Genomic DNA, 16,129 nt, shown 5'->3' with positions numbered 1-16,129 from the left:
AGTACTTATTCCTTCTGATTCACACGAGTACTTATTCCTTCTGATTCACACGAGTACTTATTCCTTCTGGTTCACACAAGTACTTATTCCTTCTGATTCACACGAGTATCTATTCCTTCTGATTCACACGAGTACTTATTCCTTCTGATTCACACAAGTACTTATTCCTTCTGATTCACACGAGTATCTATTCCTTCTGGTTCACACGAGTACTTATTCCTTCTGATTCACACGAGTACTTATTCCTTCTGATTCAGACGAGTACTTATTCCTTCTGATTCACACGAGTACTTATTCCTTTCTGATTCAGATGAGTACTTATTCCTTCTGATTCACACAAGTACTTATTCCTTCTGATTCACACGAGTACTTATTCCTTCTGATTCACACGAGTACTTATTCCTTCTGATTCACACGAGTACTTATTCCTTCTGGTTCACACAAGTACTTATTCCTTCTGATTCACACGAGTATCTATTCCTTCTGATTCACACGAGTACTTATTCCTTCTGATTCACACAAGTACTTATTCCTTCTGATTCACACGAGTACTTATTCCTTCTGGTTCACACGAGTACTTATTCCTTCTGATTCACACGAGTACTTATTCCTTCTGATTCACATGATGTGTTTGTTTTTGACAGGTTATATGAGATACATTATATTTTATTTTTCAAATATACAGTATGTGAAATATATCCAATCCATATTAATATATGAATGACATTTGACCATTATCTGGTACTCTACAGATGGACCAATCAAATTGTAGGCTAATCACCGTGGAAACACATTATCTTTATTGAACAGACATTTTCTGTATATGAGTTACATTGATTCCTCACAGTTAAAGTAGAGGATATTTGAACTCAAAGTGTTTCATGAAGTGAACCTTTCTTGTTGTAATTTCAATAGAATGTTTCTAAAGTTTTTCTTTTTTTGGATTGTGATGAGATTTCTCAAAATGTATCTTCTTAATCTTTGCTATTTGGACTCAGTGATTTTTGATGGTCTGTGGTGTTCATGATAACCAGTTGAAGTATTTCACTTTTTCATGCAGAAAATAAGATTGTTATGGAATCTCTTAAAGTGTCTGAGGAATATTTACCTTTAAACTTCACAGCTTCGTCTGTATTCCCAGACAGGATCAAATCTTGTCGCCTGTTTCTGGTGTGGGATAAAACGGCATTGGTTTGGGATTCAGTCAGAAGTCATAATGAAGAAAATCTGTCTCTGTGTCACATCTAAACTCTCTCTCTCTCTCTCTCTCTCTCTCTCTCTCTCTCTCTCTCTCTCTCTCTCTCTCTCTCTCTCTCTCTCTCTCTCTCTCTCTCTCTCTTATAATATTTACTGAGAAGTGTAATATTGAAAGTCTTTCAGAAGGACAGTATCTGAACTGTAGCTAAACAATTACAGTAAACGCTTGGAGACATTTGTAAATAAAACTGTGTTTGTTTGACTAAACTTTAAGGCATTTAAATCTATCTTCAAACTTCTGTTCAGTTTTACTTCTGGAGCGAAACCCTACATATTCATGATCTGCTAGGGCTTGTAAATAATTTATTTTATGATGTTATGCTTCATTATGTGAATATATTCAGACAGTGTGTCATATAACCTGAATGCCAACTTGATCCTGGCTCAGTGAAAACCAATTTTCATTACTTACCATCAGAAAAGAGACATTTATAGACGTAACATTAAAAAAGTTTTCATTGAGTTGCCTCATAGACGGAAGAAAGCTGGACCTGATTAAGTCCAATAATGTCCTCAGATATAAAATAAAATGTAATTCTTTAATGAAGTTTTGGTTGTATCACTTAAAACAATGAACATCATGTGAACGTGATCTCATTTATTTTTAATGCTGTGAAACAGTAAAAGTAATGAAGTGTAATTTGTCTTGGAGAGCTTGTAGTTGAACGGGTGAAGATGAATTTTTACTATGAGCAGACATGTAAAGCAGATTTTCTGTAATTAAAATCAGGTTGTTGTATAATTGAGGAATCTGCACGTTGTAGGTATCGTGAAATGACATGCCACCACACTGAGATTTGAAACTTTACTTTATGTATTTCTCCTGCTCTTTCAGCGCTTCATATTCATTTGTTTAATGAAGACGCTGCCATGTATGTGCTGCTCACCGGTCTGCTCATTAAAACAAACGCTCGTAACCAAAGTGCTCTGTAATTAACAATCGATCACATCATATCATGACGGTTTATTGTCCTGGTCATCTCCGGTTTAGATGTGAACTCATTGTGCTGTAATAGACTCAAACGAGCGTGACGGCCACAGGGACATCTTCAAGACAGATATTATCATAAACAACGTCAGGTTAATTTGGCATTAAGAAAGAAAGTTTAGAGTTAAACTCATAGTCAAACGTTCACTGTGCTTTTAATTGGATCATGGAAACAAACAGGTCATTGTGATGCCTCACTTGGGAGTTAAATCAGATAAACAACATTGATATGATCAAGTTAAACTTCATGTGTAACTCTCTGCATTTACAGTCGCTGTTTTTCTTAATGCAACATCAGTGGATATTACTGACATGCTTTTCATGCAAATCAAATGAGAAAATGACATTTGTGCTCTGTTGTAAAGTAAATTGCAGGATTTTTCTCAGAATTATTATTATTGATCTTTCCAGCTTGATCTCACGAAAATTCATCCGTATTTTATGAGTTGGCTAATTCGTATGAGTTTGTACGAAGTGAATCGTACAAAACATACGATTATCATAACAAACAAAGATGAGACCCCACCCCTAACTCCAACATCATTGGGGGAAAGGAAAAATGTGGTCCTACAAATTAATATAAATTAGTAAAATACGTATGAATTGCCATTAGATAGCATTGGATCTTTCAGTTTATATCTGTGTTTAAGTCATGGTGATGCATTTGAGAAATTCTGTGAAAGTTTTTATCATTTAATCAGTTGATGTATTTGGTTCTGCTGACCCCTCTAAAGTTTTATTGGAATCTTGTGAACATAGTAGCTCTGGCTGTTTTATCCTTTATTATAAAATCCTCTTTAAAATATTGAATATTTGAAGTGAACAATATTCAAGAGTAAAAATGCAACTATGGTCCGATTCACGATTTTACATTTCCTTTGGTGTGTAAGTGTGTATTAGTTCATGTTAGCGATATGCATAAGGTACAAACCCCAAAGTAAACGATGACGAGAGTTATGATCTGTAAGTTAAGTCTCTTTTCTTGAACTACAACAAACACACGGATTGTAGGCAACAGTTTACTTCCTGGTATTGTTGATGGTAAAGAGCGACATTATCATAATTCCTCCCGCTTCGGACTCACAGCCTGTAAGTTAACTCCTGTTAGTATTGCATTGTGAGCGAATCTTTCAAACATGGTAAGGAGCGTCACATTTCCGGCTGACGTCAGAGGTATTCAGACCAATCACAACATACAGATTACCTGGCCAATGAGGGACACAGAGCTTTTAAAATCGATGAGTTTTATACAAAATTGGCACGTTTGAGAACGAGAGTGAAATCTGGAGCTACAAAAATGTACAATATGTGGAAAATAATGTGTTTTTTAACCATAAACCACACAAACACATTATATTCTACCAAATACACAAAATAACATTGTTTTTTAGCAATGCAATATTGTAGGTGCACTTTAAAACCGTTTTGAGAACAGTTATGTTCAGTCATATATAAATGTCTTTATGAGAACATATAAAAAGAATAATTTTTTAAAGCGCTCTGTATAAAACTAATAAAGATGTTTGCTGATGTTTTATTATCATCTATAAGTTTTCACCTTCAGATCTTGAGTAGTCCTCACTTTATTTCAATGTGTTTCATTTTATTTTCTTTGATTTATGGCAGTCATGTCATGTTGTGTTCTATTAATGGTTTCTGACTGTAAGGGGACGTGTACACCAAGGCGTTTACGCCAGCGTATGTTTTCAATTGTTTCCAATGGAGGCGCCACGCTTTTGAAAAACCGCAGCAGTTTGTGTTTTTTTCTGTGCTCAGCCCTGAGAGTTGAAATCACAGTAGAGGAGGTGCAGGACAAATATCACAACATCCAACCTGCACATCGTTCAATGACTGATAAACAAAACTAAACTATCATAGCAACCAAAGCGCTTAGCTGAAAAAACGCTGGGAAGCTTTCAATCAGCGTCCATCTGGCTTTTTCAGCTGCGTTTAAACACTTTGGTGTGCACGCCCCCTAAATGCTGTTGAAGTCTTGACTTTGAGTTTTTCTGTCATCTGTTGTTCTGATAAATGGCTTTATATTTTAACACTTGTTGTCATAAAGTTGTGAGTAGAGGTCTGATGTTAATGGGTTTGAGTCTTTGTGTCCTCAACGTTCTCACTGACTGATGAGGTCACAACACTGGACATCTGCTCAGAGATCTGATTGGCTGTCCAGGCTGTCAGTTGTTAGGGGTGTCTCCACACATGTCTCTTGTCTCTTGACAACTGTTTGGGTTCATTATTGTTTTCCCAGGGGTGTGTGACAGTACAACACAACACACACTGAACCTTAAAGAACCCTGAAGTGACCCTCAACTCTCTCTCTCTTTCTCTCACTCACTCACTCACTCACTCACTCACTCACTCTCTCTCTCTTTATTGATTGTTGATTCTGATCAAAAGTGAACTCTATAGTGATGATGATGAGGATGAATCTGAGTGCTCTTTGATGTTTTTAGACATCACCTATAATTTTGCAGGTGGATGAAGTCTTTCTCTCTGTCTCTCTCTCTCTCTGTCTCTCTCTCTCTCTGTGATTCGGTCTTCGCTCGCCCGCTCTCAGTCTAATTGCCTCACTGTGGAGAGTTTTTGTCGTCATGGAAACTACTTTAATGTTCCTTTATTGGACAGCATGGCCTTGAGTCCTAGTTGCCTGCGGTGACACAGAAAGAGAAATTAGCAAAGATGGGTTGGGTGGGAAATCAGAGACGCTATTAACTTTTAAATTATAATGACGATTATTAAACATCACAGTAAATGCACATTCACTATAGTACAGTTAGACGAAAGCTTAGGAGAGATTTGTGTAAAGTAATAGTTCAGTGCACTTCTGTCGTTTCAAATCCTTTTTTATTCTGTGGGGCACAAAAGGTGTTAAAGGGGACATATCATGAAAATCTGACTTTTTCCATGTTTAAGTGCTATAATTTGGTCCCTCCCTAGTGCTTCTATCAACCTAGAAAATGTGAAAAAGATCATCCCAGTAACTTAGTTTTGGTAAACCATTTTCTGAAAGCATGTGAAAAAAGCCCATTGAAATTTGGCTCCCCTTGTGATGTCATAAGGGGATCTTATTATAATAATACCGCCCCTTTATCTGGACTATTCAACCACTGACATTTAGTGCATTAAGAGAGAAAACAAAAGTTTCAATTTTAACAAACCATCATTATTGTGATCAGTGTTTGCATTTCATCAGCTCATTTGCATTTAAAGGACACACCCAATTTTTACTCACACCTACAATTTTAACATGTTATAATAAATTATCTGTAGGGTATTTTGAGCTAAAACTTCACATATGTACTCAAAGATTTATTTGACATCTTAAAAAAGTCTTGTGAAATGTCCCTTTTAAGCACAAGATTCACTGAGATCATACAACAGAAGTAAATGAAGACAAAATAGCAGATGAGGACAGAAAAAACACCAAACATTGAAATAAAATCTTTGAAGTGTTTGTGTGAGAAACATCTGAACGGTAGAGGAAACATCTGCCGCCTTTGTGTTTCACTGAGGAAAGAAAATCAGACATTTAATGGGCGAGTAAATGGGCATGTGGTTTATTTGGATCTTATAGAGATCACATGCGTGTCATTTGTTTGCTGAGCATTAATAAGAAACATACATGTGTATCACACAAACAGAAAAACTTCTAATTTTCACCGTAATGAAACTTAAAGAAGTAACTTTTTAAAGATGAGCATGTTACTCACTTCAACTGCTGTAAAATGGCGCTAGTGAGGTCGTTTCCTCACATCACATCCATAAAAGTGTCTGTGCTGACTAGAGATGTCAATTATAATTGGTTTCTGTCCGACCCCGGCGAACAGGGCTGGTGGTAACAAGCTCTCGTGAGGAACGCCTGACGCCAGCGAGCGTCGTTTGTTAACCCGGGTTTGTCACTAATTCTGAAGCTCAGATGGAATTATGACACCGAGTCATCCGAGATGATTTTCTCTCGCGTCTCTGGCGCCGGGCGGTCCGTTCTGCCGGATGGACCCGAGCGATTATCTCCGGGCCGGATCGGGTCGCTTTCGGGGTAAAGTGCCCAGGAAGGACGTGAAACACGATTAGTCCCGCAAACGGTTTCTCTACATTAGATTGTGAACGTCTCCATAAGAGAAGCTCTCAGCTTGATGGATCAGCAGTGGCGTCCTCAATGACTCTTCAAAGTGCAGGAATAAAATAAAGAATTAGGAACGAGAGGCGAGTCTGATTCAATGAACATCGTGTAATGCAATTCTGTATGTCATGGGAATGGAAAAGCTGTTGTAAGGTTAAAGTTTCACTCCTAACTGCTTCTGTTCACCCAACTGCAGATGATGCTGAGAAATCTTTAAAGGCCTATCAAGATAAAACTTATAATGCATCTGTTTTTATATAATTCTTCATCTGTGTCTAGAAAATGACAAAACAACTTAATTGTTTGCATGTTTTGAAGACAGCGGGCTTATAATGCATTGATGTTTGTTACTATTTTCCAATTAAACTGAGATTTAAGAAAGTTCGTTAATTTTAACTTTAGCAGTTCCTCTGGAGGTCACCATTTGTCACTTCTGCTTAATAAATAAATGAAGGTAAATCAGTAAATCTGAAGGTTTCAGGTGTTAATGTTGATCAGATCTGCACCACATTTTCACCGCTTTTTTGATAAAGGTCACGGATGAGATGAGAGTTGTGTTTAACACTGGTCTCAGATCAGTCCTGCTTTTCTGTGTCTATTGAGACTCGCTCTTACCATGTCTTTGAAGCCGTGCATTAATAGTTTTCCATGTGAACGCCTTTCATGTTTTTAATCTGAGTAGATTCAATTAAATTATTCATTTTCTTCTTAAACACTTCTGAGGTACAAATATGGGATCAGTGAAGAGTCGTCCACAAGTTACGTTTAGTTTTTATGATTGTTTTGTGAGCTGTTGTAATGAAATTGTGGTCAGGTGATGTAATTAAAGTCACTTAGATTAAAAGTGTGTATTAACTCTTTCCCCACCATTGACGAGTTATCTCAATTAAGAGACAACATTTCCCTGCCAATGACGCTTTTCTGATGAGTTTTTATGGTAATCTATAAATCTGCTAGGTGGTGCTTTTACCCAATTTATAAAAAACTAAAGCATCAGCTCATTTAATAAGATTGTAAACTGAGTGTATGTTTTTATATTCATTCTGAATCTGATCTCTAACAAAAGCCCATTTACAAAAATGCAATTATTTCATCTTTTTGCTCAAATTTTGTATTTTTGAAGAAACCAACCCATATTTGAGAGGTTTTAAAAAGAGAACAAATGAAGATACTGTGAAACTTTTTCCTGTTTTGTTTGTTTAAAAGCAGAGGGTCTGTTGGGTATATTGTATGTTTATATATTTATAAAAGAAAAATTTCCTGAAAGGGATTTGGTGAAACTTTTGTGAATATCACAAAACTTTTTAAAAGGGCTGGCAGTGAATGAGTTAATATGAAGTGATATAGTTGAACAGAAACAGCTGATTGATCTTTACTGATCTTTAACCCTTTCTGTCCCTCTTATTTTTATTTATCAGATGTGTTGAGATCATCGCTAAGGAGGGTCGTAGTTTAAAGGAACTCTATCTGGTGTCCTGCAAAATCACAGACCACGGTAAGACTGACGTGTTTACTATAATACTACACTGATGGTTTGGCCGATAACACAAACACTTCTCAATGTTCAGTGCTGTCAGTCTTTTACTGACATTCTTTCAGATACCGTGAATGAAATTTTAAAACATCTCCTGTACAGTATGTTACTGTCAAAACAGTCAAGTTCGAAAGTCTAACATGCTTTTCATTTTCACTATTAATGATTGCTCAGTGTTACACATTATCTTACGTATACATATAGAGCAATTTTACATAACTTCTCTTTGTTTTTATCTTAACACATCAAAACTCTTTGTTTACATTTTAAAGAAAAATTCAAGCTTTTCAATGTAGTGTCAGATTTTTGGACCCAGTTTTTTTGTTGCACATTTTTGTAATGCATTGGCCCAGAACGTGTGTGTGTTTGTTATGTGTTCACTGACGTACGTTTCTGTATCATCTCTGCTGTCTATAGAGGGCATATAAATACATATTGTAGTGTCTCAAAAGAATCCTGTACAGATAATACAGTGATGCTGACAGCAAAAGCATCTGAGATCACACACACAAAACAAAATAATACAGTAGACTAGTGTACATACACAGACATTGTGATTTAAATGTATGTGAAACTGAAGGAGACATGTATGTGTTTGTCTTTAGATACTTCATAATTTCTGAAACACAAATCTTTGAAGTTGAAACAAACAAAAACACTTTGAGCAGCGCTGCATTTTATTGTCATTAAATGTACAACGAAATTGGGTGCAAACCGAGGGCCAACCTTCTGATCTCTCTGATGAAACCAATACAGAAGTGATTTAAACTGCAATTCATCCACTAGTTAATTCCCATAGACCTCTATGTAAAAATGGCCAACTTTATAGCAGAAAAAAATATGTTTACAGCCTGATACAAAAAGTGATTTTTGTCTGTATAGCTAATTTTGCTGTGAGGGGGTGAATTTTTTTGTAACTCATCCATTTAAATGAAATTAAGCCTTAAAGTTCTGCATAATTAAGGGCGTGGCCACTTGATTGAGGGTTGAACAGCAACCAGCCATCTCAGCTTCACCCACGTCCCGCCTTTTTACCCATTTTCGAATATCCATGAGTGATGCACGATGACGTGCGGCCAAGATGGCAACGACAGGCACCGCCTACTTTAAGCTTCAAAAACGATCTTCAGAAACCTATAGGTGACGTCACAGACACTACATCCATCTTTTTTTTACAATCTATGGTGCAAATCTAAGACACAATACAAACAATTAGCAGAACAAAAAATGTGCAATGAAAAATATAAGAAACACAACGACATAACACATACTGCACACTGACAGACATTCACTGAATGATTATAACATGACATTTTGATTTTGTGAAGTATTGCACATTGAAATGTTTAGTTCAGCATTGCATATTATAAATTGTAAAGCAGTAATGCACATTATCAATTGTTTAGCGCAGTATTGCACATTCAGTATTGTTAAAGGTGCTGTAGAATATAAACCTGTATTTATGTAGTCATAGATAAATAATAAGAGCTCTGTAGATGGTAATGACATATCATGAGCCTCAAACACGATTGTTTCCTTCTCCTTATGTAATGCATGCAAAAACAGACCAATCTCAACATAACGACTGTGACGTTATAGTCAAGATGAAGCGTGCCGCACAAGCCCTGAAAAGTGAAGCCAAAACGTCTTGATCGCCCCCCAGTGACTGGTCCCCGCCTCCCCATGTTATTCAATGGGACTTGAGACCAACTAAAAAATTTATTACACTTCAATTATCTTGTTTCTGTCATTTACTGTAGTTTTTATCACGCTGATGTACATTCAAATGTTTGTTTTTAAAATAGGTTTGTGTTTAGTTAGTTATTTAATGATATAAAAACAGTGGTGTCACATCATGATTGACAGCTGTGATATCGTGTGATATGCGCATTCTACAAGAGCGAGGGCGGGGTTTTAATTTCGCGGCTTCACTTCCTGCTCACTACTGTGTATGACTGGTCCCGAAATCACTACTGCGCAAACTCAAGACCCAAGATGTCAGCGCCATATCGGGACACTGGCAGCCTCACTTTTCACCAATGGAAGAGAGCGAACACGCGTCGTCCATCTTTTTTTTACAGTCTATGGTCAAGATGTACACCCTCAATATAAAATTACACAGATCTTCCAGAAAGGTGAAAGGGCAGCCAGTGATTTTCTGGGAGGTGATGGCAATCCTCTGGAGCACATTTCTCTCTGCGCTGTACAGCTGGCAAACCAGACACAGATGCAGTTAGTCCGAATGATCTCTATGGAGCAGTGATAGAAGGAGACGAGCAGTTTATATGTGAGATGATGCTTAACCAAGAACCCTGAGAAGTAAAGTCTCTGCTGTGCCTTCTTAAGCAGTTCTGTGGTATCTGCTGACCAGGTCGTGTCCTTCTTTATATAAACTCACAGCAACTTGAGAACTGCCATCCTCTCCACATACTGTATCCTCATTACTGAACAGGGGGGCATACTGTACTCTTCTGAGATCAGTCTGTGAGGAAATCCTTAAACCAGAGGCATACAGTACTGTATGGAGTGAGATCCACTGAGGTCTGCCAGTTTGGATAGCAGTCTTTGGGGGAAAAAGGTGTTAAATGCAGAGATTTGTTTCAGGATTTTTAAGTGGAAAAGGTTTTTAGTCATGTTTCAGGTCAGCGCTGCTATAAAAGTACAGGACTTCATGTCTGAATAAGTGTGTTTGTGTTGAGCGTGTGCCCATAAAGTGACCACATCTCCAGCACAAAAGTTCCTTTGACTTTCCCATAGACAGCAGTGCATTGGGAATGAGCATTATAGACATTACATAAAGTCATGTGCAATAACATCAATGAACCTGTCAGATAGACGCCCTGGAAAAACTGATGGCTAACAACAGAACATACAGTATGTCATATAACAGCAGAAAAGAGGGTTTCCAGTGTGGGTTTTTTTTTGTTAAGAAGTGTTATAAGTGTTATAAATAGTTTATATGCATAGTTTTATCCTGTAATGAATTTTAAGTACATTAACCTTTCGTCTAGTCAATCCAATGCTCTTATTGCTCGTTGAACATCTAAAATCATCTTTATTTGTATGTTTTCTTAGAGGTGTATCGTTCAAAATGCTTTACTTATACACAAAGGATGCATGTCTATATATATGTAAAAAATAAATAAAAATAATATATATATATATATATATATATATATATATATATATATATATATATATATATATATATATATATATATATATATATAAATATATTTTTTTCCTATAGGTATTGTTTTTGACTGTGTGGGCTAAATCTATTGTTTTACAGTGATTTTAAGATATGGATATGCTGATTTTTGTGGTACTTTTGGATTTTTCTCAAAATTAACTTTGCTGACTCTGTCAGCTTCAAACAGGTGTAGTTCTGTCGTGTTTTGTCAGATTGCAACAAATCATGCATTGTTTTGAAGTTTCATCGAGAATTTTGAAAATTAGCTTATTTCGACTCAATTTGCCAGCATGGGTCACAAATGATGCAGCAGCAAACAGAAATGGAGAAAGAAAAGGGTCTTACGAAAGGAAAATACATACTTACAATACGGCTAATGGATCTGTCGAAAATGTAAACAGGCTGATGTAAACATACCCTTTTGGATAAAGCATCTATATTTGTCCACACTCATGTTGATTCGAGTATTAAAAACTTGAAAAGTCTTAAATTATGGTAAATTTAGAACAGATAAAATGTTTGATTAATTTGCAATTAATCGCAAGTTAACTCATGACAATCATGCGATTAATTTAGATTATATATTTGAATCGATTAACGGACATAGTTTAAATAAAATGTGGATGTTCACAGACCAGGTTAGGACTAGTTAAAGTCTGAGATTACTCGCATATCATTTGTGATGTGTCATTTCCAGTTAAAATTTGCTGTAATTATGCAGCTGGTTGCCAGTAACTTACTGTAGAAGATAAAGACTAAAAATGGTTCATGTTCATTTACCTTTAAACAAAATGTTGCTAGTAAATAACATAAATGTAAAATCTATAGTAAGTTACTGGCAACCAGCTGCCAGTAACACTGTCATTTCTACAGAATTTTTTTACTTTGATTTTAATATTCTAGGGAATTTTGTGTTAGTTTGTGTCCATCTTATGTGGGGTTGGGTTATTTGTGGAGTTGTATTAGAATGATCTTCTGTCACTCAGTATCTGTTTATGAATTTTTTTTAGATAATATTTTAATTTTGTTATTCACACTAACTACTAGGGGTGGGCGATATGACCAAAATCTTCTATCACGATAGGATTAATTTTATATCATGATAATGATATGTATCACGGTAGAGTTTTTTTTATGTTTTAATAAGGTTTAAATCTTTAATACCATAGAAATGTTCATAATTCTCACAAAAACATATACAAGCATAGAAAGAAGATAAATACAAATAAAACTCAAGCTCTCTGAAGATAAACAGTGAATGATATGAGAATGATAATAAATAATTATGCATGTATGTATAGGCCTATATATATTTTTATTTAAGGTAGAAAAGTGATTTAATCAGGAGCAGTGAGAGATTTCCTCTCAATGCTGTTTGATTAACACGAGTGACAGACAGGAGCAAAATTAGGTAACTTCCCCTTTAAGACCAAAGTCCCTCTCCAAAACACTGTTACACATACACTGTTACACATGCGCTTTGTCTTTTAGCTGTTTACTTTCTCTTAAGACCTAACTGGTCGTGTTTATGAGGATGCTTGCAAAGACGGGAATTTTGACGCATATGTGTATTTAAGGCCAATAAAGCGGAAAATGCTCACGAGCTTAATGAGCAGCGGTCGCGCGACTTGCGCGCTCCTCACAGACAGAAAGAGAGCAGCGGTTGCGCGACTTGTCCACTCCTGACACACAGAAAGAACGCACGCATACAGATCTGCTGTCTGTGTTTCAATGGCTTAAAATAGCTTGTTTTAAAACTGCAGTGCTTAAATATGTGTACAAACGTTACGTTTTCTCGAGCACGCACACAGGAGCGTGACGTGAGTGCGTAACCTCGATAGAAACGATAGTCCAAAATCTCTACCGGTTGACAAATTTCTACCGGTTAATTATGTCTACCGGTTTATCGCCCACCCCTACTAACTACAATAGTACTAAAGGTCTGGATTGATAATATTGGTTTGTGCAGATGTCACATGACTCTCTCTGGATTAGTGGGCACAAACATTGAACCGTTCTGTCCCATGAGAAGAGCTCGGATACTCTGCTAATGTATTTCGGTCCACTTTAGGTAATTACATATAAGTAGTGCTATAATGTGCCGAATGGCTTCAAACTCCTCGTAGCGTTTGTTTCATCTCAGCAGAAGTCACATCGAGTGTAATCGTGCCGGCCGAGCTCTGACCTCAGCGGACCACAGCCGCACAACAGTGTGATGAATGACCACAACATCAAAACCAAACACTAATGATGCACTGGAATGTACATTAAATATCTCCTCACTGACTCTTTCTGACCGTTTAAACAAGATTAATAGCGGACACCCGATCTGGCCTTTTAGGAGGAACCCTGGGCCTCTCCGGGGCTAATGCGGTCCGATCTCAGGTGATGGTTTCTTTGAGAAGCAGTAAATGCCCTCGGTTCGGACTCTTAATGGATTTCCTCAGCAGCTCTTGATCAATTGGATAATAGATTGTAGATTTTACATCTGCTGATTTTTCACTCTTTTTCTCTAGAAAGCATTGATTGTTTTCATGAATAGTCTTTAATGGAGACCTGTGTTTTTTCTCCTTTACCTTTGTGTTTTTTAGCAGATTTGCATGAAATAGTGTTTTGTCGACATTTAGAAAGCAATGCTAAAGTTTTGCACAAAAATCTGTAATGGGAACACAGCTATAGATCAATGTGAAACATTAATCCCACTTTGAGTTTAGTTTACATTTGGTATGGATGCTAAAGACAGATTGGTCAGTGCTCCTGTCATCGGTACACCTGTTTGGGTCATCTGGTGTTCATCACCACCAATCACAGGTCATATAACTCTGACAGGCCGGGTCCAAACAGCCAGACAGTCTGAAGATTATTATTTGGATTATTAGAAGATTTTATTAGATATTGACATGAAGTGTAGGTAAAGTATGGTCAAGCTGAAATTGAAAACTTATCAGACACATAAACAATCACCTCAGTGTTAAACGCACACAGATACTAAATACAACTAATGTTTTAATATAGCTTCATTTACATAACTGAGTTTAATAAACAATAAACATTTTTTAGACAGAGATGGACAAACAAACAGAAGGACAGAAGGAGAGAGAGCGAGCATGCACATGCATGAGAAAATGAAAAACACAAGCCATGATGAAGGAGTTTAACAAATCTCATATTTTGTTGTGCATGCAGTTAAAGTTTCCAGGATTTTAGAAGTTATCCGAGATTTTTAAACCATTTCATCTGTCATTTATTTATTCTGTGTGTTTTAATCTCACCTCAGCTCTTGTTTAGTCAAGTTTTTTCCAGTCAGTCTCTTGTGACACTTTTTGATGGTTAAGGGAAACTTTTACATCGAAATCACATGAAATCATTATAAAAATGAAAGATCAGAAGTGTGAGGAGGATTGTTATGTTGTTGTGTTGTGTAGACCGCTGATAATGGGACAAGATTAATAATGTTACTCTCTCCAGTATACTGTGATATTTTATACTGTAATGGTGTGAGTGTGTTTTTGCACTCAAGTGATTTTTTTCTCTGATGTTCTTGCAGTCAGATGAGAATAGGACGATTTGATCCCTGTTGTGCTGTTAACATAAGTGCTGTTATTATGTTGTCATCACTTACAGTATGTGGTTTATTCACGCCTTCAGATGTCATAGTGTGGATGGAGCTGAAGTTCATGTGAGAGTGACTTTTACTCAACACATCAGCTGTTAGAATCTCTAAAGCCCTTTTCACACAGAGATTAAGGAAAAGACAGAAAATGTGTCCGGGATGTTCGGGATTTTTGGTTCATTTACATTGCCAATGATTTTCGCGATTCTGTGCATGCATTCACACACATACTGTAAAGATCCTGTAAACACACGTGATGTATTTAAAGTTCTGTTTTTTTCATAGCGTCTAAAGTTTGCTAATTTTTGTGATTTCTCTCTTGAGAAACCACGCGTGTGCATTTTAGTTTATGACTAGAACAGAATTCTTACTGTGAATGTTACAGCAATGTTATTAGATCCTCTTTAAAGGAGCGATCCCAGAACATTTACAGGACGTGTTTGTGTTCACACAGAAACCTCTCTCACAATTGTACGGAAATGTTCCTGGACCAAAGTGCTGTGTGAATGGGGTTTAAATGATATTAAAAGTGATACAAAATAATGCACACTTACAATTGTTTTGATAAAGATATCATCTTAAAGAAATATTAGTGAAAGATGAAAGATTAATGAATGTTTGTGTGTTTACTGAGGCTAAAGTTAAGAGCTAATGCTGACATTTAATCACATTATTATGAGAATGTGACGATGATTTGCATGTTTGCATGAGATTTTGTAAAGTTTTGCTTCCAGAACTCTGATATACAACTGTATACATATAGAGAAGAGATCATGATTATAGATTATGAAAACACTCACAGTCTCTATGTCTCTCTCTCTCTCTCTCTATGTCTCTCTCTCTCTCTCTCTCTGCCTCTCTCTCTCTCTCTATGTCTCTCTCTCTCACTCTCTCTCTCTCTCTCTCTCTCTCTCTCTCTCTCTCAGTTGTTGTGATGATATTGTGTGAGAGATTATCAGTATTTTTAAGTGAGTCTCTATATTCACTCCACACGTTACAACAGCATTATTGGCTCTTACTATTTAAGACTGAAATGGACTTTAGAGGATTCATTATTACCTCATCTCAGTTCTGACCCCAACAGTCATAAAAATCATTGTGTAATATTTATTTTACGACATTGAAAATTCATAACTTTTCACTGCTGTCCTGAAGGACGAATAAAAAGAAAAGAGAAAAATTCACGTTGAGTAGAACGTGTGATATCTGCGACATAGAGAGACGTAAAATTTTGTATTTTCTTTCACAAATCAATGTAACCCAGTCAGTGAGTACTGAAGTATAAGATCCTTCTGTCTGTCTGTCTGTCTGTCTGTCTGTCTGTTTATACAGTCTGTCGATACTGTCTTTCTGTCTATACTTTCTGTCTATAATGTCTGTATGTCTATATAGTCTGTCTATCTATACAGTCTGTA

At 36.5% G+C, this 16,129-nt stretch overlaps 1 protein-coding gene across 3 annotated transcripts in view; it reads left to right on the top strand.

Moving 5' to 3' along the window:
• fbxl17 (F-box and leucine-rich repeat protein 17) overlaps positions 1-16,129 on the top strand; it is a 153,500-nt gene that overhangs the window by 112,612 nt on the left and 24,759 nt on the right. For all 3 annotated transcript variants that reach the window (XM_055168941.2, XM_055168940.2, XM_055168944.2), the window contains one exon: positions 7,793-7,869. In XM_055168941.2, coding sequence (XP_055024916.1) covers positions 7,793-7,869 — 77 coding nt within the window. The remainder of the gene's footprint in view (positions 1-7,792; positions 7,870-16,129) is intronic.

Source organism: Misgurnus anguillicaudatus, chromosome 5 (assembly GCF_027580225.2).
Source record: "Misgurnus anguillicaudatus chromosome 5, ASM2758022v2, whole genome shotgun sequence".
NCBI lineage: Eukaryota > Metazoa > Chordata > Actinopteri > Cypriniformes > Cobitidae > Misgurnus > Misgurnus anguillicaudatus.
The sequence above is the reverse complement of the archived record's forward strand: the minus strand, read 5'-3'. Positions and strand labels throughout refer to the sequence as shown.